Below are 24,215 nucleotides of genomic sequence, written 5' to 3' on the forward strand. Positions count from 1 at the left end.
TATCTCCTTTCTAAATTTAATTCAGTTTAAGCGTTTTAGGAAAGTACAGTCAGCTTGTTTTTAGGTACGTCCTTTGCCTTACCTGGGATGCCTGAGTCTTGAAGCCTATTTAGTTTCTTCAAAAATGGAAGTTCAGTGTTTTCCTTAAGGGATGAGAGTGAAATAATCTCAACTATTTGGTGTGGGAGGACTGGGAAGTTTAACTCTTCTTTTTATAAACTTTGAGTCAGTTTTCCTTAAGATAGCTGTATGTGTGTTTGTGTGTGTGTGTGTGTGTGTGTATATATGTGCAAACATATATGCATACATGTAATATGTGCATTTATGTGTATATACATGTATTCACACACATGTATATATGATAGTCTTGGGATCCTTTTATAGATTTTGACTCTTACTTTAAACATTAATGACTTCATAATTTTTCATTGTATGAGTATACCCAACTTTAATCAGTTCTCCATAATTAAAATTTAAGTTATTGGCCAGGTGTGATGGCTCACATCTGTAATTCCAGCACTTCGGGACACGGAGGTGGACAGAGTTCGAGATCAGTCAGGGCAACATGGTGAAACCCCGTCTCTACAAAAAATATAAAAAACTAGCCTGGTATGGTGGCATGTGCCTGTGCTTCCAGCTACTTGGGAAACTGAGGTGGGAGGATCACTTGAGTTGGGCAAGTCAAGACTGCACCGAGCCATATTCGTGCCACTGTACTCCAGCCTGGGTGACAGAGTGAGACCCTGTCTCAAAAACAAAATTTTTTTTTAAAAGTTATTTTCAGTTACTATTGTAAATAATGGGGAATGAGGACACTTGTATAGCTAGGTGGTACAGTTGGCCGTCTTCATCTGTGGGTTCTGCATCTGTGTATTCAACCAACCGTAGATCAAAAGTATTTGGAAAAAAGCAATGAAAAATAACAATACAACAATAAAAATAATATAAATTAAACAATGCAGTCTAACAATTATTTACATCGTATTTACATTATATTAGGTTTTATAAGTAATCTAGAGATGATTTAAAGTGTGTGGGAGAATGTGCATAGGTTGTATATGCAAATACTATGTAATTTTATATAAGTGACTTGAGCATCCACAAATTTTGGTGTGTGGATTTAGGTATTTATGGGGGTGTCCTGGAACTAATCCCCCATGGATGATGGGCAACTGTATTTGTGCAGGTTTGCCTCCTTTTTATTAAATTCTAGCAGCGGAATTATGGAATCAAAGGACTGATCTGTTTTAATGTTTGTTCTACATATTGTTAAATTGCCCTCCAATAAGACTGTCTTTACACTCATTGTGTAGAAGTACCTATTTCACTTTACCTTTGCCAGCATTCGTTATTCTTTTTTTTTTTTTTTTTTTAAATAGTCAATTTGATAGGTGAAAAGTGGTTTCCTACTGCTCTGATTTGTATCTCTTTGAATACTACTGGTAAGGTTGAAATTTTTTCCATGTTTTTTTTTTTTAACATTAGCATTCTTTGAAACTTGCTGTTTTATGTCCTTTGTTCCTTTATTTTTCAATTTTTAAAATTTAATTTTTAAAGTTTTTTTGGTATTGTAAAAGCTTTTTTTTTTGTTTAAACAAAGCTCTACAGATGGTGAAGATGTGGAGAAAGGGAACCCTTGTACACTATTAGGAATGTAAATTAGTACAGCTCCTATGGAAAACAATATAGCGATTCCTCAGAAAATTAAAAATAGAACTACCGTGTGATCCAGCAATCCTACTGCTGAGTATATACTCAAAAGAAAGGAAATTACTATGCTCCCATGTTCATTACAGCATTATTCACAATAGCCAATATACGGAGTCAAGCTAAGTTTCCGTCAAGAGATGCATGGATAAATGAAATGTTGATATATATACACTGTGGATATATTATTCAGCCTTAAGAAAGAAGGAAATCCACCAAACAGGAACCCACATCCAGGAACAGAGCACTTTGCTCTTCCCTCAGACTGAATGGAGACCAGAAATCAGATGTTTATGCCCAAGAAAAGTAGGATTTCATTCAGCACTTCTCCCGGATTGTCAGGGTGCTGACTGAGAATGAGATGGGGCACCCAGAGATAGGAGTGCTGTTGCCCGACTCGAGGAGGTCCTGGAGTACAGTGCCATTGGAGGCAAGTATCACCAGGGTTTAATGGTGGTGGTAGCGTTCCAGGAGCTGGTGGAGCCAGGGAAACAGGATGCTGATAGTCTTGAGTGGGCCCTGACTGTGAGCTGGTGTGTGGAACTACTGCAAGCACTCTTCCTGGTGTCAGATGACATCATGGATTCATCCTCACTCACCTGCCAGGGGCAGATCGGCTGGTATCAGAAGCCAGGCATAGATTTGGATGCCATCAATGATGCTGTGCTTCTGGAAGCATGTATCTACCGCCTGCTGTGTCTACCACAATTTCAGTTAGGAGAAATAAGTTCAATAGAGATACATGCTTTGTTGCCTTTAGCAGCCCTATTACCTGAACCTGATCAAGCTCTTCCTGCAGAGTTTCTGTCAGACTGAGATTGGGCAGACTCTGGACCTTATCACAGCCCCCCCCGCCCCGCCAGGGCAGGGTGGATCTTGGCAGATTCACTGAAAAGAGGTACAAATCTATTGTCAAGTACAATTGATTCCTGTAGCTGCAGTGATGTATATGGTGGGCATTGATGGCAAGAAGGAACACACCAGTGCCAGGAAGATCCTGCTGGAGATGGGAGAGTTCTTTCAGATTCGAGATGATTACCTTGACCTCTTTGGGGACCCCAGTGTGACTGGCAGAGTTGACACTGACATCCAGGACAACAAGTGCAGCTGGCTGATGGTTCAGTGTCTGCAACAGGCCACTCCAGAACAGTTACCAGATCCTGAAGGAGAATTACGGGAGAAGGAGGCCAAGAAGGTGGACCTGGTGAAGGCACTATATGAGGAGCTGGATCTACCAGCTGTGTTCTTGCAGTCTGAGGAAGACAGAGCCACCTTATGGGTCTCGTGGCAGTACATGGTGCCCCTAACCCCAGCTATCTTCCACGGACTAACACACAAAATCTGTGAGCGGAAGAAGTGGCCTATAGACTGCAAGGGCAGGGAGAGGAGGCTCTCAGTAAATTATTGTGTAACCTTAAAAAACAAAAACAAAAAGACAAAAACAAGGAAATCCTGTCATTTCATTTGCAACAACATGGATGAATCTGGAGGATATTGTACAAAATGAAATAAACCAGACACAGAAAGACAAATGCCTTATGATCTCATTTATATGTGAGGTATAAATGAGTCAAACTCATAGAAAAAGTGTAAAATGGTGGTTACCGGATGCTGGGGGATTGGGGAGATGTTCAAAGGATACACAATTTCAGTTAGGAGAAATAAGTTCAAGGGATCTATTGTATATCACGGTGACTACAGTTAATACGTTATAGATGTGAAAATTGCTAAGTAGATTTTAAGTGTTCTTACCACACACAAAAAGATAAGTATGCAAAAATTTTCTCCTATTCTGTAGGTTGAGTGTTCACTATGATGGTAGTTTCTTTTGCTGTGCAGAAGCTCTTTAATTAGATCCCTTTTGTCAGTTTTGGCTTTTGTTGCCATTGCTTTTGGTGTTTTCGACATGAAGCCCATGCCTAGGGTTTTTATGGTTGTAGGTCTAACATTTAAGTCTTTAATCCATCTTGAATTAATTTTTTTTTTTTTTCGAGACAGAGTCTCGCTCTGTCGCCCAGGCTGGAGTGCAGTGGCGCCATCTCCGCTCACTGCAAGCTTCACCTCCTGGGTTCACGCCATTCTCCTGCCTCAGCCTCCTGAGTAGCTGGGACTACAGGCGCCCGCCACCACGCCCGATTAATTTTTTGTATTTTTAGTAGAGATGGGGTTTCACCATGTTGATCAGGATGGTCTCTATCTCCTGGCCTCATGATCTGCCCGTCTCGGCCTCCCAAAGTGCTGGGATTACAGGTGTGAGCCACTGCCCTGGCTTGAATTAATTTTTATATAAGGCATAAGGAAGGGATCCAGTTTCAGCTTTCTACATATGGCTAGCCAGTTTTCCCAGCACCATTTGTTAAATAGGGAATCCTTTCCCCATTGCTTGTTTTTGTCAGGTTTGTCAAAGATCAGATAGTTGTAGATGTGTGGTATTATTTCTGAGGCCTCTGTTGTGTTCCTTTGGTCTACATCTCTGTTTTGGCACCAGTACCATGCTGTTTTGGTTACTGTATGCTTTATAGTATGGTTTGAAGTCAGGTAATGTGATGCCTCCAGCTTTGTTCCTTTGGCTTAGGATTGACTTGGCAATGCGGGCTGTTTTTTGGTTCCAAATGAACTTTAAAGTAGTTTTTTCCAATTCTGTGAAGAAAGTCATTGGTAGCTTGATGGAGATGGCATTGAATCTATAAATTACCTTGGGCAGTATGGCCATTTTCACGATATTGATTCTTCCCCTCCATGAGCATGGAATGTTCTTCCATTTGTTTGTATCCTCTTTTATTTCACTGAGCAGTGGTTTGTAGTTCTCCTTGAAGAGGTCCTTCACATCCCTTGTAAGTTGGATTCCTAGGTATTTTATTGTTTGAAGCAATTGTGAATGGGAGTTCACTCATGATTTGGCTCTCTGTTTGTCTGTTATTGGTGTATAAGAATGTTTATGATTTTTGCATGCTGATTTTGTATCCTGAGACTTTGCTGAAGTTGCTTATCAGCTTAAGGAGATTTTGGGCTGAGACAATGGGGTTTTCTAGATATACAATCTTGTCATCTGCAAACAGGGACAATTTGACTTCCTCTTTTCCTAATTGAATACCCTTTATTTCTTTCTCCTGCCTGATTGCCCTGGCCAGAACTTCCAACACTGTTGAATAGGAGTGGTGAGAGAGGGCATCCCTGTCTTGTGCCAGTTTTCAAAGGGAATGCTTCCAGTTTTTGCCCATTCAGTATGATATTGGCTGTGGGTCTGTCATAAATAGCTCTTATTATTTTGAGTTACGTCCCATCGATACCTAATTTAACAAAGGGCTAATATCCAGAATCTACAAAGAACTCAAATTTATAAGAAAGAAACAACCCCATCAACAAGTGGGCAAAGGATATGAACAGACATTTCTCAAAAGAAGGCATTTATGCAGCCAACAGACACATGAAAAAAATGTTCATCATCACTGGCCATCGGAGAAATGCAAATCAAAACCACAATGAGATACCATCTCACACCAGTTAGAATGGCGATCATTAAAAAGTCAGGAAACAACAGGTGCCAGAGAGGATGTGGAGAAATAGGAATACTTTTACACTGTTGGTGGGACTGCAAACTAGTTCAACCATTGTGAAGACAGTGTGGCGATTCCTCAGGGATCTAGAACTAGAAATACTGTTTGACCCAGCCATCCCATTACTGGGTATATACCCAAAGGATTATAAATTATGCTGTTGCAAAGACACATGCACACGTATGTTTATTGTGGCACTATTCACAATAACAAAGACTTGGAACCAACCCAAATGTCCAACAGTGATAGTCTGGATTTAGAAAATGTGGCACATATACACCATGGAATACTATGCAGCCATAAAAATGGATGAGTTCATGTCCTTTGTAGGGACATGAATGAAACTGGAAACCATCATTCTCAGCAAAGTATCGCAAGAACAAAAAACCAAGCACTGCATGTTCTCACTCATATGTGGGAATTGAACAATGAGAACACTTCACAGGAAGGGGAACATCACACACTGGGGCCTGTTGTGGGGAGGGGGGAGAGGGGAGGGATAGCATTAGGAGATATACCTAATGTAAATGATGAGTTAATGAGTGCAGCACACCAGCATGGCACATGTATACATATGTAACAAACCTGCACGTTGTGCACATGTACCCTAGAACTTACAATAAAAAAAAATAAAAAAGATAAGTATGTGAAGTAATGCATATATTTGTTGAATAGCTTGATTTAACCATTTTACAATGCATTCATACATCAAAACACCATGTACACCATAAATATATACAATTTGTATTTGTCCGTTTAAAAAGAAAAAAGCTCTGCTTAAGAAGGAAATTAACCCATTGTCTTTTGGGGAAAATTGTTTGTCCTATACTTACACTCAGAAAAATTGTGGATCCTTAATGTTAGGGAAGCATAGTTTCATTCAGTCATAGAACTTACTGTAAAAAATGACTAGGCCAGTTAGATAAGGGGACTAAATTTGAGAAACTATTCCCGGAAGACTTTAAGGACTAAGAATTTCCTTCTGTGGTGTAGCATGGCAAAGGAAAAGAAGGAAGGATTAATGAAGATGAACCAAGAGCACCTTATGAAAGAGAAAGTCATTGATTTACTGTAGAAAATAATGCAGTAATTTCTCACTTTATCACAGAAACTGTTTCATGCATAAAACAAGCATTTATTGAAAGAAAGCCTTCTCTACTCATGGAGTTTACGTGGATGGGGAGGAGGATGGTAAGACAGATGTTTGTAACCAGAATACAGTGTGAAATTTCCTGTAATACATATAGATAACCCAATTACTATACAGTATAGTACTAATGGACCTTGTTTAGTTTCTTAGCACAGAAAAAATAAGAATTGTCCTTTAGGTGATTGCCAAAAGTTAGAACTGTTACCTCTCTTTCCTGTAGTGACAAATGACATCTGAGAATTAAGAGATAGAATAAAATGAAATGAGACTCAACAAAAAAATTTTCATTTTGAATAATTAAAAAATTTTTTTTCTATTTTTGAGGTCATCAGTGTGAGAATGATGAGAGTTAAAAAATTTTTGTCATAATTAAGGTATATTTTAGGAAGCTAGGAAGTATGTAGTACATTTTAAAAAGTCATGAGAATAATTAAAAAATGACAGTCTTCTGTTATCTGGTAGATAATTCTGAAGATTCCAGGTAAATGGATTGTTGACATGTTTATTCTAGTTTTTGTTTTAGAGATAGAGTCTTGCTCTGTCACCCAGGCAGAAGTGCCTTGACACTGTCATAGTTCACTGCAGCCCCCTGAGTAGCTAGAACTACAGGTGTGTACCACCATGCCTGGGTAATTTTTTTTTTTAAAGGTTTTTGTAGAGACAGTATCTTGCTTTGTTTCTCAGGCTTATTTTTTGATATTTACTTTAGAGACAGGGTCTTACTCTGTCACCCAGTCTGGAATGTAATGGCATGGCTATAGCTCACTGCAGCCTCGAATTCCTAGGGTCAAGTGATCCTCCCATTGGGTTTATTTTTACTTTTTTAGAGATTGGGTCTTACTCTGTCAGCCAAGCTAGAGTTGCAGTGCAGGGTTCATAGCTCGCTTCATTCTTGAACTCGTGGACTCAGGGGATCCACCTGGGTAGTTTGGTGTGTAGGCATGTGCCATCATGCCCAACTAGTTAAAAAAGAAAAAAACCCAACTTTTTTTTTTTTGTTAAGAGATGCAGACGTCTTTATGTTGCCCAGGCTGTTCTCAAACTCCTGGCCTCAAGTGATTCTCATACGTCAGCCTCCTGAGTAGCTGGGATTACATGTGTGTGAGCCTGGCTCTTGTAACTGTATTTTGTACCTATTAATCATCCTCTCTTCATCCTTCCCTTCCTTCTGCCGTTCCTAGCCTCTAGTAACCGCTTATCGACTCTCTACCTTCATTAGATCCACTTTTTAAGTTCTTACATATGGGTGAGAACATGCAGAATTTCTGTGCCTGCTTTATTTCGTTTAACATAGTGACCTCCAGTTCCATCCACATTGCTGCCAGTGATGAGATTTCCTTCTCTTTTTAGGCTGAATAATATTCCATTGTGTATATGTACCACATTTTTTTATCCATTCATTCATTGATGAAACCTTAGGTTGATTCTCTGTCTTGGCTATTGTCAGTAGTACAGTAAACATGGAAGCGCAGGTATTTCTTTGATAACACTGATTTCCTTTCTTTTGGGTAGGTTCTCAGCAGTAGGATTGCTGGATCATATGGTAGTTCTATTTTTAGTTTTTTGAGGAACCTTCATACTAGTTTCCATATTGGTTGAACTAGTTTGCATTTCCACCAACAGTGTACAAGTGTTCTCCTTTTTCTGCATCCTTGCATGTTTTTTATGTGTGTGTTTTTGGTAAAAGCCATTCTAACTTGGGTGAGACTATATCTCATGGTTTTAATTTGCATTTTCCTGATGATTAGTGATGTTGATTCTTTTTTCATGTACCTGTTGGCCATTTGTATGTTTTTTGAAAAATGCCTATCTAGATCATTTGCTGCCCCCCCCCCCCCGCCCCATTTTTTTTTGAGATAGGGTCTCTGTCACCCAGGCTGGAGTGCAGTGATGTGGTCATGGCTCACTGCAGCTCCAACTTCCCAGGCTCATGTGGTCCCCCTACCTCAGCCTCTCAGGTAACTGAGACTACAGGTACACGCCACCATGCCTGGCTAATTTTTTCTTTTCTTTTTTCTCTCTTTTTTTTTTTGAGTTGGGGTTTCACCATGTCAGTCAGGCTGGAGTGCAGTGGTGCCATCTCGACTCACTGTAACCTATGCCTCTGGGGCTCAGGTGGTCCTCCCACCTCAGCCTACCGAGTGGCTGGGACTACAGGCATGTACCACCTGGCCTGGCTGTTTTTTGTATTTTTTGTAGAGATGGGGAGTCTCGCTACGTTGCTGGGCTGGTCTCAAACTCCTGGGCTCAAGCGTTCCACTCGTCTTGGCCTCCCAACAATTTATGTCTTTTTTTTTTTTTTTTTTTTTTTCGGCGTCCCCTCCTGTTCACCCAGGCTGGAGTGCAGTGAGCCGAAGATCTCAGCTCACTGCTAAGGCTCCGCCTCCCGAGGTTTACGCCATTCTCCTGCCTCAGCCTCCCGAGTAGCTGGGACTACAGGCGCCTGCCACCTCGCCCGGCTAGTTTTTTGTATTTTTTAGTAGAGACGGGGTTTCACCGTGTTAGCCAGGATGGTCTCGATCTCCTGACCTCGCGATCCGCCTGTCTTGGTCTCCCAAAGTGCTGGGATTACAGGCTTGAGCCACCGCGCCCGGCCAATTTATGTGTTTTAATTGGATAGTTTAGTCTATTTTTATTCAATATTTTTATCAATAGATAAGGACTTATTTTCTGGTTGTTTTCCTCTCTTCTTTCTTCCTGTTTTCCTTTTGTGTTTAAGTGATTTTTCTCTAGTAGTATGTTTTAATTCATTGCCTTTTTTTTAGGGTATCTATGGTAGGTTTTTGCTTTGTGGTTACTGTGGGGCTTGCAAAAATATCTTCTAGAAATAACAAGGTTTTTTTGTTTTTGATTTTTTGAAATGGAGTTTTGCTCTTGTTACCCAGACTGGAGTGCAATGGTGTGATCTTGGCTCACCACAACTTCTGCCTCCTGGGTTCAAGTGATTCTCCTGCCTCAGCCTCCTGAGTATCTGGGATTACAGGCACTTGCCACCACGCCCGGCTAATTTTGTATTTTTAGTAGAGACGTGGTTTCTCCGTGTTGGTTAGGCTGGTCTGGAACTCCTGACCTCAGGTGGTCTGCCTGCCTAGGCCTCCCAGAGTGCTAGGATTACAGGCGTGAGCCACTGTGCCCGACCACAAGTTATTTTAAACAGATGTCAACTAACTTTGATCAGAAAGAAACCAAGGAAAAACTTAAACAAACAAACAAAACCTCTTTAAGTCAATTTCCATCACATTTTGACTTTTCTTCTCTTAATGTCGATCTTTTCATATTTCCCATCTCTTAACAGGTTGCCATGGTTATTTCTGATAGATTTATCTTTTTTTTTTTTTTTTTGAGATGGAGTCTCACCCACTCTGTTGCCCGGGCTGGAGTGCAGTGGTGCGATCTCTGCTCTGCATCCTCGGTCTCCTGGGTTCAAGCGATTCTCCTGCCTCAGCCTCCCAAGTAGCTGGGATTACAGGCACGCGTCACTGTGCCTGGCTAGTTTTTGTATTTTTAATAAAAATGGGGTTTCACCTTGTTGGCCAGGATGGTCTGGAACTCCTGATCTCAAGCAGTCTGCCCATTTCGACCTTCCCAAGTGTGGGATTACAGGCGTAAGCTACTGCATGCGCCCTGCCCATTTACCTATTATACTTGATGCCAAAAATATGAGTGGATTATACACCACAGTTACAGTGTTAGGGTATTCTGAATTTGTGTACTTTTACCCATGAGTTTTGTACCTTCAATTTTTTTTTGTATGTTAGCACCCCTTTGTTTCAGATTGAAGAGCTTCTGAATATGTTGTCCTACTTCCTCCATGTATAGTTGTTGAGAGGTTTATTGTCAGGCTAATCGGAGCTCTTTATATGATACTTGCTTCTTTTCACTTACTGCTTTGTAAAATCCTATGTTCGTCCTTTTTCTCTGATAATTTGACATGCCTTGGGGTAGTCTTATTTTGGTGGAATATGTTTGGTGATCTCTGACCTTCCTGTGTCTGGACACATATCTTTCTCCAGGTTTGGAAGGTTTTCTGGGATTATGTTTTATTTATTTTTTTCAGAAAAAATTTAACAGGTTTCTTTATAATTATAAAGTTGAACTGCTGAAACTCGTTCACTGAAACATTTTGACTTGCATTAATGCTTTACATCCCTGCATTTATATTAAAAATTCACACACAAATGAACATGGAAAAACTGCCATTACCTGATTTCTGTCACCTGTTTTTCCATTCACAATCACATACTTAGGCACCTTTTGACCCCATGGTGGGGAAAAAAATCTAACGTTCAGAACTACCAGTAATGGGAAGAAGATAATTTTTTTCTCGTGGGAGAATGAAATGTTTGCCATCATACTGGATTCTTGAGCATATTCCCCACCAATATGGTTTGGCTCTGTATCCCTACACAAATCTCATCTTGAATTGTAATCCACACCTGTTGAGGGAGGGACCTGGTGGGAGGTGATTGGATCATGGCAGCAGTTTTCCTCCATGCTGTTCTTATGATAGTGAGTGAGTTCTCACGAGATCTGCTGGTTTAAAAGTGTCTGGCAGTTCCCCCCTCACTCTGTCTCTCCTACCATCTTGTGAAGAAAGTGCTTGCTTCTCCAGCACTATCGTGCTGCCACGATAGTGGGTTTCCTGAGGCCTTTCAAGCCATGTAGAACTGTGAGTCAATTAAACTTTTTTTCTATCTCAGGTAGTTCTTTATAGCAGTGTGAAAAAGGATAATACATCCACGTATTAGTGGTGTGCTAGCTGGATGTCTTTTGGCATAATTGGTTTTTTTTTTCTTTCTTTTGAGATGGAGTTTTGCTCTTGTTGCCCACGCTGCAGTGCGGTGGCGTGATCGCAGCTCACTGTAACCTCCACCTTCCAGGTTCAAGCGATTCTTCTGCCTCAGCCTCCTGAGTAGCTGGGATTACAGGCACGTGCCACTATGCCTGGCTAATTTTTTGTATTTTTAGAGAAACGGGGTTTCACCATGTTCACCAGGCTGGTCTCGAACTCCTGACCTCATATGATCTGCCCGCCTTAGCCTTCCAAAGTGCTGGGATTACAGGCGTGAGCCACCGCGCCTGTCCTTTTGGCATAATTGTTACATGTTTTGCATGGATAGCACACAGGTAGGTGTCTTCAAAAAAGGCCAACCAGTTAAGCCTCACTTGCCTCCTGCAAAGCACCAGTAACTGTGCTCTGGAAGCGCAGATGTGTTTTAAAGCCCTGAGCAATCTGTTGCACTAGACGCCGGAAGGGAAGTTTGTGAATCAGTTGTTCGGTGGACTTCGGGTAACGTGTAATTTCACGTAATACCAGGCCTGTGATGATGATGTGTCTTTACCCTTCCAGTAGAGGGCACACTCTTGTGAGCGACCTCCTGGCTGCTTTACCACACTGGTCAATTTATGGGCAGTCAGCTTTGTAGGAACTATGGTACTTACTTACCCACCTTCTCCTTAGGCTCCTTACTTACCCACCTTCTCCTTAGGCTCCTTACTTACCCACCTCCTTAGGCTCCTTACTTACCCACCTTCTCCTTAGGCTGGAGCTCAGTGAGCTAGAGGGGGTGCCGGCCTTAGAGAGAGACAGTGGTGTGGCGGTGGCTGCAAACACAATTGAAAAGGATTATTTTTTAAAACAAGTTTACTGCCCCGTCTTTCTCCACTCCTTGAAACTACTCTTATGTTTGTTTTGAGGTTATTCGCTATATCTTGTAGTCATGCTTTGCTCCTTTTTATTCTTTTTTCTCTTCTGTGTATTTTCAAATAATTAGTCTTTAAGTTCACTGATTCTTTCTTCTGCTTTATTCTTTCTACTGTTGAGAGCCTGTAGTGCATTTTTCATTGCAGCAAATGCATTTCCCAGTTCCAGGATTTCTTTTTTTTTTCATTGTTAAATTTCTCTGATAAATTCCTAAATTGCTTATCTATGTTATCTTGGAGTTGTCTGAGTTTCCTTGAAACTGCTATTTTGAAGTTTTGATCTGAGAGCTCACATGTCGCTGTTTTGTTAGGGTTGGTCACTGGCTCCTTGCTTTGGGGAGGTGATGGCTGCCTGTTTGCTGTTGTGTCTTGCGGTCTTATGTCTGTGGCTTTGCATTGAAGGATTATTTATGTATTCTGGTCTTCAGTGTCTGGCGTCTGGCTTGTTTTGGTCCTTACAGAGTTTATTTGCTTAGTGGTTTTGTGCGGTTGCCTGTCGAATCCCCTTAATTCCATATTGCTGCCTCCTTTTCAGCACTAGATGTCGCAGTAAGCCCAAGTTCGCCTATTTGGGGCAAATGTTCAGAGGACTGCCTATCCCCAATGACGGGGTGGAGGCGCGGCTGGCAGGGGGTGGGAGTTGATCCTACAAAGGATACTCCCGCCGTGTGGGAGGGCTGGCTGCAGGTTCATGCCCAGAAGACCCATGGAGCTTGCCTCCTGTGGTGTGGTGCTGCTCAACAGCCACCCTGATTTGGCCTAATTTTTTGGCTGAGATAAACTGCAGAGTTTCCTGGACTGTCTCCAGCTGCCATCAGGGCTTTTTCTCCCTACAGGCACTTGCAATGCTTCTTGTGGATTAAGGCAGGAATGGTTTTCCTGCAGGAGAACCCAAGATGATAAAGAAGCTGGCTGTCTGCCTCATTCTTACGTTTTCTAATGTAAAACTTTGAGTCTTGGGGGATTTTTCCATGGGGTGCCTTGCAGGTCTGGGGAGGGGAATCACAGAAGTTGGTTTCTCTTACCATCTATTTGGAGTTTTAAATTTCCCTGTGGCCCTGGGGATCATCTGCACCTCAGGTTTGAGTTCTGGGATATTGCTAGCGATAGTCTTGATCCTGGATATTTGCTTTTGGTTTTCTTTGGGGGAAGAGTGAAGCCAGATGGCTTCTGCTCTGCCATTTTGATAGTGCCACTTATTTTATTTTATTTTTTTAGCATATTGAAAATATTCTGCTGGCTTGTGGCTGTTGAGAAGTCAGTAGGCCTTTGCTGTTTTAAATGTGGTCTGCTTTTTCCTTTCACTTCTTTTATAGTTTTCTCTCTGTCTGCAGCTTCCATTGTGGTGTTTTTGTGTGTGGAATTCTTTTTATTCATTCCATGTAAGAGTTACTAGCTTTCTTTAATCTGATTTTTCTGCCCTAATTTTGAGGTCTGTATGGCTGCAGTTGGAAGGAGGTGGTAAACAGGGATTTCTTCAAGGTTTCTGGGGACCCTATAGCTGCAAGGTCAGAACAGAAGTGAAGGCAGTGTCCACTACTGACACCTTGGGAGCCCTCACGACTTTAATAATAATAGAGACTAGTGAATTTTATTGAAACCAGATGAGATTATTTTGTTGCTAATAACTGATGTTCCAAAGTGGTAGTTACAATAAGAATCAACTGGCATTTGTTGACTGTAAGATTCTTAGTGCAGTATTATTATTCATCTTTATTTCCTAAATCCATACATGCTTAATAGAAGTGTATTGGGTGAATGAGATACATATTACACTGAAGCGTATATGGCTTATACTGCTAAATCGTAAGTTCACCGTATTTCTGAAGATCCCATTTATGTTTTGTTTAAAATTATTTTAGGCTGGGCACAGTGGCTCACTGCTATAATCTCAGCACTTTGGGAGTCTGAGGTAGGTGGAGAGCTTGAGCACAGGAGTTTGAGACCAGCCTGGGCAACACAGTGAGACCCTGTCTCTACAAAAAATTAAAAAATTAGCTGGGTGTGATGGCGTGCACCTGTTGTCCCAGCTACTTGAGGGGCTTAGGTAGGAGGATCGCTTGAGCCTGGGAAGTCAAGGCTGCAGTGAGCTGTGGTCATGCCACTGCACTCCAGCCCGTGTGACAGAGGAAGACCCTGTCTCAAAAAAACAAACAAAATTATTTTAATGAGTTTCTTTTTATATCTTAACCTTTATGTGTGGGCTAAACACATACTTTATATGTGTTTAAAAGGTATGTGTTTAGCCCATGTTCATTTTTCCACATATATAATTTCCTTTTTGTTCTGGGTTGATAGTAACTTAGTCATGTATTCCTTCTTCTTTCTTCCATTCTTAGATTCCTTTGGCCGTTTGGGTTTAAACTATATCATAGGTCTGTTTGCATCTGTTCCCCCCACTCCCCTTTGTATTTACTTATTTATGCCTTAAAAAGTTGACCTCATGTTTAGAGCAGCTTTAGGTTCATAGCAAAATTGAGCAGAAGGTACAGACTTCTCATATACCCTCTCCCCCAACACATGCATAGCCTTCCCCATTATTTTTTATTTATTTATTTATTTTTTTGATACGGAGTCTTGCTCTGTCGCCCGGGCTGGAGTGCAGTGGCACGATCTCGGATCACTGCAAGCTCCGCCTCCCGGATTCATGCCATTCTCCTGCCTTAGCCTCCCAAGTAGCTGGGACTACAGGCACCCACCACCATGCCTGGCTAATTTTTTGTATTTTTAGTAGAGACCGGGTTTCAATGTGTTAGCCAGGATGGTCTCGATCTCCTGACCTCGTGATCTGCCTGCCTCGGCCTTCCCCATTATTAACATCCCCTACCAGAGTGGTACATTTGTTACAACTGATGAACCTACATTAACACATCATTACCACCCAAAGTCTATCGTGTACATTAGGAGTCACTCTTGGTGGTGTAAATTTTCATGGGTTTGGACAAACGTGTAATGACATGTATCCACCATAATAAAGTACGGAATATTTTAAATGTCCTAAAAATCCTCTGTGTTCTGCCTGTATTCATCCCTCCTCCCCTCTATACCCTGGCAACCACTGATCTTTTTATTTAAAGTCTCCATAGTTTTGCCTTTTCCAGAATGTCATATGGTTAGAAGCATACATTATGTAGCCTTTTCACACCGCTTCTTTTACTTAGTATGTATTTACATTTCCTCCATGTCTTTGCATGGCTTGATAGCTCACTTCTTTTTAGTGCTGAAGAATATTCCATTGTCTGAATGTGCTACCTAAAGTACATTATGCTTGCTCCCAAGTTTTGCCAGTTATGAGTAAACCTGCTGTAAATATTGTGGTACAGATTTTTGTGTAGACATAAGTTTTCAGCTCCTTTACATAAATACCAAAGCCTGTGATTGCTGGAACATATGATAAGAATATATTTAGTTTTGTAATAAACTGCTAAACAGCCTTCCAGAGTGGCTGTACCATTTTACATTCCCACCAGCAGCAGATGAGAGTTCCTGTTGCTCTGTATTTTTGTCAGCATTTGGTGTTGTCAATGTTCTGGATTTTGGTCATTCTAATAGGTGTGTAGTGGTATCTCGTTGTTTTTATTTGTGTTTTCCTGATGACATGAGGAGTGGCACATCTTGTCATATGCTTATTTGCTATCTGTATATCTTCTTTGGCGAGGTGTCTGTTAAGGTCTTTGGTCTTTTTTTTTTTTTTTTTGAGACAGGGTCTCACTTGTTCATCTAGGCTTAAGTGCAGTGGCACGATCTTGGCTCCCTGCAACCTCTGCCTCCTGGACTCAAGTGATCCTACCACCTCACCCTCTCACCTAAACCTCCCACCTCAGCCTCCCGTGTAGCTGGGGCTACAGGCATGCATCACCGCGCCCAGTTAATTTTTGTACTTTTAGTAGAGACGGGGTTTCATCATGTTGCCCAAGCTGGTCTTAAACTCCTGGGCTCTAGCAATCCGCCTGCCTCAGCCTTCCAAAGTGCTGGTATTACAGGCTTGAGCTATTGTGCCCGGCCTGGTCCATTTTTAATAGTTTGTTTTCTTCTTATTGAGTTTTAAGAGTTATCTTTTTTTGGATAATAACCCTTTATCAGATTCATCTTTACCAAGTATTTTCTTATAGTCTGTGGCTTCTTTTTAGTCTCTTGACTGTGTCTTTTGCAGAACAGAAAATTTTAATTTTAATGAAATCCAGCTTATCAATTCTTTTTTTAATCTATTGTGCCTTTGGTGCTGAATCTAAAAACCCAGAATCCCTGGTCATCTAGATTTTCTTCTGTGTTATTTTCTAGCACATACCACCTCTCCCAGTTGTTCCAGTACTGTTTGTTGAAAAGACTTTTATCTTCATTATATCTCCATTATATAGCCTTTGCTCCTTTGTCAAAGATAAATTGCTTGTATTTAAGTGGATGTATTTCTGGACTCGCTGTTTTGTTCCATTGATCTGTTTGTGTATTCTTTCGCCCGTAAGACATTGTCATGATTCCTCTTTTTATTTTTAAATAAAATGTGTAACCCTTATATTTAGTTTGACTTTTCAAACAGATAGTTTCTTGCTTTTATGGTGGCAGAGTTCTTACTTTTATTCTGAGAATTATGATGATAAGGTCAGTTACGAATGTTTCCCAAGTCTGAGATTAGACTGTGAAGGATAAAACCATACAAATTCTTGGTCACAGAAAGAAATGAATAAAAACTGAATAAGAATTCTAGTCTTGTTAGGAGTAATGTATTGTAGTAAACAGTGTTGCCAGGGCACTGTTTTCCATCATAATCACTTCTGTATGTAAAGATCTAGAAGTGGCTTTTTCTTTTTCATTTTTTTTGAAATGGAGTCTCACTCTGTTGCCCAGGCTGGAGTGCAGTGGCACCATCTTGGCTCACTGCAACCTCTGCCACCTGGGTTCCAGCGATTCTCCTGCCTCAGGCTCCCAAGTAGCTGGGATTAAAGGCACCCGCCAGCATGCCCAGCTAATTTTTTATATTTTTAGTAGAGATGGGGTAATTAAATAATTAATTAAATAATTAATTATAATAATTTAGTAGAGATGAGGTAATTAAATAATTTTAAATAATGGCTTTTAATAACGGGTTATCTTTCAGTTTCTTTTTGGAATGTATGTATATTTCTAAAGTTTAAAAATAATTGAGTCATAGTGTACAATAGTTTCCCTAGAAGCTACAATTTCGCTAGAAGCTAGTACAATTTCCCTAGAAGCTAGTTTGATTTCATTCTGAAAAATATGTCTTGTGATTGTGGTAGGCTTATATTGTGAATGTATGCTATTGAAAGTTTACAGTTCGTTGTTGGCTACGTGTGGTGTCTCACGCTTGTAATCCCAGCGTTTTGGGATGCCGAGGCATGCAGATCACTTGAGGTTAGGAGTTCGAGACCAGCCTGGCCAACATGGCGAAACTGCCTCTCCACTAAAAATACAAAAATTAGCCAAGCACGGTGGTGTGCGCCTGCAATCCCAGTTACTTGGTGCCTGAGGCAGGAGAATTGCTTGAACCTGGGAGGTGGAGGTTGCAGTAAGCTCAGATCGTGCCACTGCAGTCCAGCCTAGGCTGCAGAGCAAGACTTTGTCTCAAAAAAATAAAAAAAAAGTTCATAGTTATTTTAACCTGTATGATTACAAGTCAGGATCGTGAGTACCTTTAGGGGTGTTATGTAAAGACTGGAAGGGAACACAGAAGGATTCTGTGTTGCTGTTTCACAAGTATCTCCATTTTATTACATTAATATTATACTTTAATAAAGTTTAATAGTTATTAAAATACTACTTCTAAGTTGATAAGATTAACATAAATGATTAGAAAAAGAAATGTGGAGACATTTTAGGTGACTTTTTTCAGTTGTAATTTTAAGTGATATATAAATAGTTCATCTTGTTAAAAGTTTACTTAGGAAATATTATCTAATATAATGTGTCTAAGCTCCAGATACTTGGAGTAACTTTTTTTTTCCCCCCGATATAGAGTCTCACTCTGCCACCCAGGCTGGAGTGCAGTGGCGCGATCTTGGCTCACTGCAACCTCCGCCTCCCTGGTTCAAGCGATTCTCCTGCTTCATGCTCCTAAGTAGCTGGGATTATAGGCATGCACCACCACGCATGGCTAATTTTTATATTTTTAGTAGAGACGGGGTTTTGTCACGTTGGGCAGTCTTGTCTTGAACTCCTGACCTCGGGTGATCCGCCCACCTTGGCTTCCCAAAGTGCTGGGATTATAGACGTGAGCCACTGTACCTGACCTGGAGTAACATTTTATAGCTAGACAGCAGCCTATGACAGGATTTCAAGGACTTTAACATCAGAAAGTAAGAGTAGCAAACCAATCAGAAGTGTGGAAACACTTTAATCTATTCCAGAAGTTAAGTTATATGTGGACAGATAGGGAGTTTATCTAGTTTATTCACCCCTGTATCCCTAACCTTTTTTTTATACTCAGACTACGTATTTGTCGAGTCAGTGAATTCCTGTTTGCTGTACTCTCATATGCTTGGAGTGTTATCAATTAAAAAAAAAAAAAAGTTGTCAGTTTTATAGGTGAAAATAATGTCTTAATTTGTATATTAATGAGTGAAGTTTAAAAATGTTTATTAATCACATGGATTTAATTTTTTGAGAATTTATTTAAGTAGTGTAGACCTGTGCTATTCAGTGTGGTAGCCACTAGTTTTATGTGACTCTTCAGCACTTAAAGTGGGACTAGTTTCAAATTGAGATGTGTCATAAATGTAAAATATACGTTAGATTTTGAAATCTTAAGAAAAAATGTAAAATATCTCATAATTTAAAAATATCAGTTCGGTGTTGAAATTATAATGTTTTGGACCTGTTGGGTTAAGCAAAATACATTATTAAAATTAATAAAATTGTTTTTCGATTCAGATTTAGATTACTGTCTAGATCAGGACAGTGCTTATATAGACAGTAATGTAATCATTACATGATTAGGACTTGGGTTATGGTGGTATTTATAGAAAGGAAAGTAAGGAGTGATTTTTTTTTTTTTTTTTTTGAGACGGAGTCTCGCTCTGTCGCCCGGGCTGGAGTTCAGTGGCTGGATCTCAGCTCACTGCAAGCTTCGCCTCCCGGGTTTACACCATTCTCCTGCCTCAGCCTCCCAAGTAACTGGGACTACAGGCGCCCGCCACCTCGCCCGGCTAGTTTTTTGTATTTTTTAGTAGAGACGGGGTTTCACCGTATTAGCCAGGATGGTCTCGATCTCCTGACCTCATGATCCGCCCGTCTCGGCCTCCCAAAGTGCTGGGATTACAGGCTTGAGCCACCGCGCCTGGCCGTAAGGAGTGATTTTTAAGGGATTATGCAGTATGTATATATACTCTATAATCTCTACTATGTTCTGGGATATTTCACATCTTGTGTATTTCCATCATGGTTTTGTAATCAATAATAAGATTTTTGAGGGCAAAGCTTTATATCCTTCTCTATATTTTGCCTTTTGCTGGGTGCAAAGGAAGTCATTTAAACAAAGAAGAATTTAATAGGATATCAAATATTTTGTTTGAAGTTTTAGAGTGCAAATGAATGATCCCTAGAGTTATTATGCCCTTTATTTAAATATCATAGTATCACCACATAGTCAGATTGAGTCATACTATTTTTAAAAGGAGCCAAGGGTAAGGGAACCAACATGTAGTCTTATATGTGCTCGGCTCTACATAGTCATTTTACATCTTTTTTCATTTAATCCTTATATTAACCATGTGAGGAAGGTATCAGCTACTATTTTACAGATTAGGAAACTGAGATCAAGTAATTTTTCTCTTATGTTGCTAATCCATAGATGCTCAATTTCAACACTAGCACTTTTCCACTGTAGCTTTTGCTTCAGCTAAAGTTAGTTAAGTGATATGAAATAAATTTAATATTTTGGTTGACATGAAGTAGGTGAAGAATACTTAGAATAAAATGTATAATGATAAATTTTGACACTATATGTTTCATATTCAGTAAAAAAAGGAAATTTAGAAATATTCCCCAAAACCTGAGAGGAAAAAGAAAACACATATTTGTTCCTCATTCTGATTTTCTTTATGTATTGTAATTCCAGAAATTTACCTATAGTTTGTGCAGATAAATAAAATTGTAATTTTTTCATTTTAAATATTTCTTCCGTTTTGTCTTCCAGATAAAATCAAGGACAAAATTAAAGAGAGAGACAAAGAAAAAGAGAGAGAGAAAAAGAAACATAAAGTAATGAATGAGATCAAGAAAGAGAATGGAGAAGTAAAGATTTTGCTGAAAAGTAAGTTTTATTCAATGATTTTAGTTCTACTTTATTTTGCTGTTCAGTATCTTCTGTTGGCTAAGTGAACAAAATAAGAAATGTTACTTGGTGCTGAATTTTGTGGAGAATAAACAATGATGAGGAAATGAAAAGTAAATGTAACAATGGAGAGTTCTAATCTGTATGGTAACATGTCTTATAGTATATTTATTTAGTGAGCCATTAAAAAGTTGTAAAGGTTAAGCTTCATTAAACTTAATTTCTTAAATTATTTTAAAATAAGTTAATCCTATGTTTGCATTACTAGTCTTACTTATATTTAGATAATCTAAAAGGAAGAAATCAACAAAAATTGCCGAAGCAAGTTTTAGTATGATAGGGATGGTGAAGGAAGTGATCTTAAAAATAATTGACTGTAATCACCATACCATAGTCTAGGATTTAGAGGGAACATTTTACTCTGAGCTAAATCAGAAGCAGTATGTTTCTTATATGTTTAAGAATATCCTTGTTTTATTCTTTTTTTTCTCTGTTATAGTTGCATTCATTTGCTATTTATATATGAGGGTAGGGTGGAGAGAAGAATTTGGGGGGTAGGTGGTTGGGTAATAAGTATACTACAATTCCTGTCAATAAGGCTGAGCTTGTAAAGAGAGAATTTATGGTAGAATAGACGTAAGGGTAGTCTTAAATTCACTCAGATGTCAAGGTAAGAATCAGTGGCATTTGGTTGCTAGACAACTAGCGAATTCACTATCTAGCAAATTCACTAGTGCTATCATGTTGGTAGTTGATGATCAGAACATGTTGACCTTAATTAACTTCATATTTAATTTAATTGTTCATAGGGCTTTATATTTGCTTAGAGGGGAAAAGACCACAGCACTGCATATGTAGCAAAATAACTGGTAGTTTATATTATTTAAGATAAAGAGTATTAGATTCCGTATTTTCATTGCATTCTTTGTCATGTTTTCAGATATTCGTTGTCTATTATCAACATATCAGAACTTTGTTTTCCATGATATTCTTTCAACCTTGAAGAAATATGTCAGAGCTTAAGTTGATGGCTACTTAGTTAATGCTCATGATCCTTTGTTCTGTTTCTTTTGCCAGTGTATTCTATCTGTTTTGTCTAATTAGATTGTAAGCCTTTGAGGCAGGAATGGAATATAACCACACTAGTTCAGTATAGCAGCCAGTGATGAATGCTTGAAAAGTCTACTTAAGGCTGGGTGCTCATGCCTGTAATCCCAGCACTTTGGGAGGCTAAGGTGGGTGGATCACTTGAGGTCAGGAGTTCCAGACCAGCCTGGCTGACATGGTGAAATCCCGTCTCTACTAAAAATAAAAAATTAGTGGGGCATGGTGGTGGGCATCTGTAATCCCAGCTACTTGGGAGGCTGAGGCATGAGAATCACCTGAACCTGGGAGACAGAGGTTGCAGTGAGCTTAGATCACATCACTGTACTCCAGCCTGGGTGATAGAGCGAGATACAGTCTCAAAAAAAAAAAAAAAAACGAAAAGGAAAAGTCAAGTTTACTTAACTTCACCCTTGATTTAGTCCAATAGCTATTTTTTCTGATTTAATCAGATAGTAGTTTTCTTATTCATTTGAAAATATCATGCTGTAAATTCTGTTACTTGAGAAGGAATCTGTTTTAGAAATACTTTATAAAAGCCTCATATGTTCTTGATTGAATACTGGATTCCTAACATAATGTGAATTATGTGAATCTAGAGATTACACATGGAAATAAAATTTAAAACAGCCTAAAAATTGAGATTTTTTTTGAAAAAGAAATATACAGGCGGCCGGGCGCGGTGGCTCAAGCCTGTAATCCCAGCACTTTGGGAGGCCGAGGCGGGCGGATCACGAGGTCAGGAGATCGAGACCATCCTGGCTAACATGGTGAAACCCTGTCTCTACTAAAAATACAAAAAACTAGCCGGGCGTGGTGGCAGGCGCCTGTAGTCCCAGCTACTCGGAGGCTGAGGCAGGAGAATGGCCTGAACCTGGGAGGCGGAGCTTGCAGAGGGACGAGATTGCCCCACAACAATCCAGCGCGGGGGAAACACAGCGCGAGACCCCGTAAAAAAAAAAAAAAAAAAAAAAAAGAAATATACAATATTAACTTTGAAGTAGACGAAAATTTAGGTGATATTTTGAACCAAGTTAAACTGAAACTGGTGATGAATAATGTAGAAGAATGAGATAGATGTGAAAATTAATTTGTGACTTCTGGGATGTCCATGGAAAAATTTAGGGAAAATGTATTCACAATGGAGGTAAGTAGTAATTTAATTACTGCCTTACAGTGTTACCAAGATTAAATGAGGGAAAATATGAGGAAAGTGCCAAGTATAGTATCTGTCTCACAGATACTACTGAGTAGTAAATAGTTATGAAATCTTTCTTGTGAGTATGTGTGAGAGATTAACCTTGTGATTGAAAAGCAACAAAACCGGCTGGGCGCAGTGTCTCAAGCCTGTAATCCCAGCATTTTGGGATGCCGAGGCGGGTGGATCACCTGAGGTCAAGAGTTCAAGACCAGCCTGGCCAACTTGGCGAAACCCCATCTCTACTAAAAAAATACAAAAAATTACGGTGGGTGCCTGTAATCCCAGCAACTCGGGAGGCTGAGGCATGAAAATTGCTTGAACCCAGGAGGCCGAGGTTGCGGTGAGCCGAGATGGTGCCACTGCACTCCAACCTGGGCAACAGAGAGAGACTCCGTCTCAAAACAAACAAACAAAAAAAACAAAACCAAACTATCTCCTCTCCTCAGTGTGTAGTATATAGATAATTAAGTGAATAAACACATAATTCTTTGGGAAAACAGTGCTTGTCCCATTGAAAGCACTGAGTGTTATCTGTTGTTACTATCTACGAGAAAGAATTTGCTTAGTGTGTGGGGCCATTTCCCAAGTGAGCCTGTGGCGGTGGTGGGGAAAGGCATCTTTTGTTGGTGGTGACTTGGAACAACAAATCATTTAGTTTGCTGAGGGAAAATATACTTTCATCTACTACTGTGTGCCACTTTTTTCCTTGTGGCCTCCAACTTTTATTCTATCCTTGTAATTTTTTTCTTCTGTTAATGATAATGTTGCAAGCTATGGTATACACAGGTATTGATGGATGATGGCATTTGAAAATCTAAAATAGATGCTAAGTATATCACACCAGTTCATTTCCTCCAGGTTTTTCTTTTTTTTTTTTTGAGACGGAGTCTTGCTCTGTCGCCCAGGCTGGAGTGCAGTGGCCGGATCTCGGCTCACTGCAAGCTCCGCCTCCCGGGTTCACGCCATTCTCCTGCCTCAGCCTCCCGAGTAGCTGGGACTACAGGCGCCCGCCACCTCGCCCGGCTAGTTTTTTGTATTTTTTAGTAGAGATGGGGTTTCACCGTGTTAGCCAGGATGGTCTCGATCTCCTGACCTCGTGATCCACCCGTCTCGGCCTCCCAAAGTGCTGGGATTACAGGCTTGAGCCACCGCGCCGGCCCAGGTTTTTCTTAAAAATTGTGTCAGGTAGGCTGGGCGCGGTGGTTCACGCCTGTAATCCCAGCACTTTGGGAGGCCAAGGCGGGTGGACCACTTGAGGCTAGGAGTTTGAGACCAGCTTGGCCAACCTGGTAAAATGCCATCTCTACTAAAAATACAAAAATTAGCCGGGTGTGGTGGTGCTTGTCTGTAATCCTAGCTATTCTCGAGGCTGAAGCAGGAGAATTGCTTGAACCCAGGAGGCAGAGGCTGCAGCCGAGATTGTGCCACTGTACTCCAGCCTGCGTGACAGAGTGAGACTCGTTCTCAAAAAAAAAAAAAAAAAAAAAGGTGTCTTTTTTTTGTGCA

General features: G+C 40.2%; 1 protein-coding gene and 1 pseudogene across 1 annotated transcript in view; both read left to right on the plus strand.

Annotated features, from left to right (window-relative positions):
• Positions 1 to 24,215, plus strand: part of RSBN1L (round spermatid basic protein 1 like) — a 101,102-nt gene that overhangs the window by 32,826 nt on the left and 44,061 nt on the right. Inside the window, exon 2 of the mRNA XM_021936132.2 lies at positions 20,267 to 20,383. Coding sequence (XP_021791824.2) covers positions 20,267 to 20,383 — 117 coding nt within the window. The remainder of the gene's footprint in view (positions 1 to 20,266; positions 20,384 to 24,215) is intronic.
• Positions 1,718 to 3,220, plus strand: LOC103883129 (annotated as a pseudogene).

This window comes from Papio anubis, chromosome 4, assembly GCF_008728515.1.
Source record: "Papio anubis isolate 15944 chromosome 4, Panubis1.0, whole genome shotgun sequence".
NCBI classification, from domain to species: Eukaryota; Metazoa; Chordata; class Mammalia; order Primates; family Cercopithecidae; genus Papio; species Papio anubis.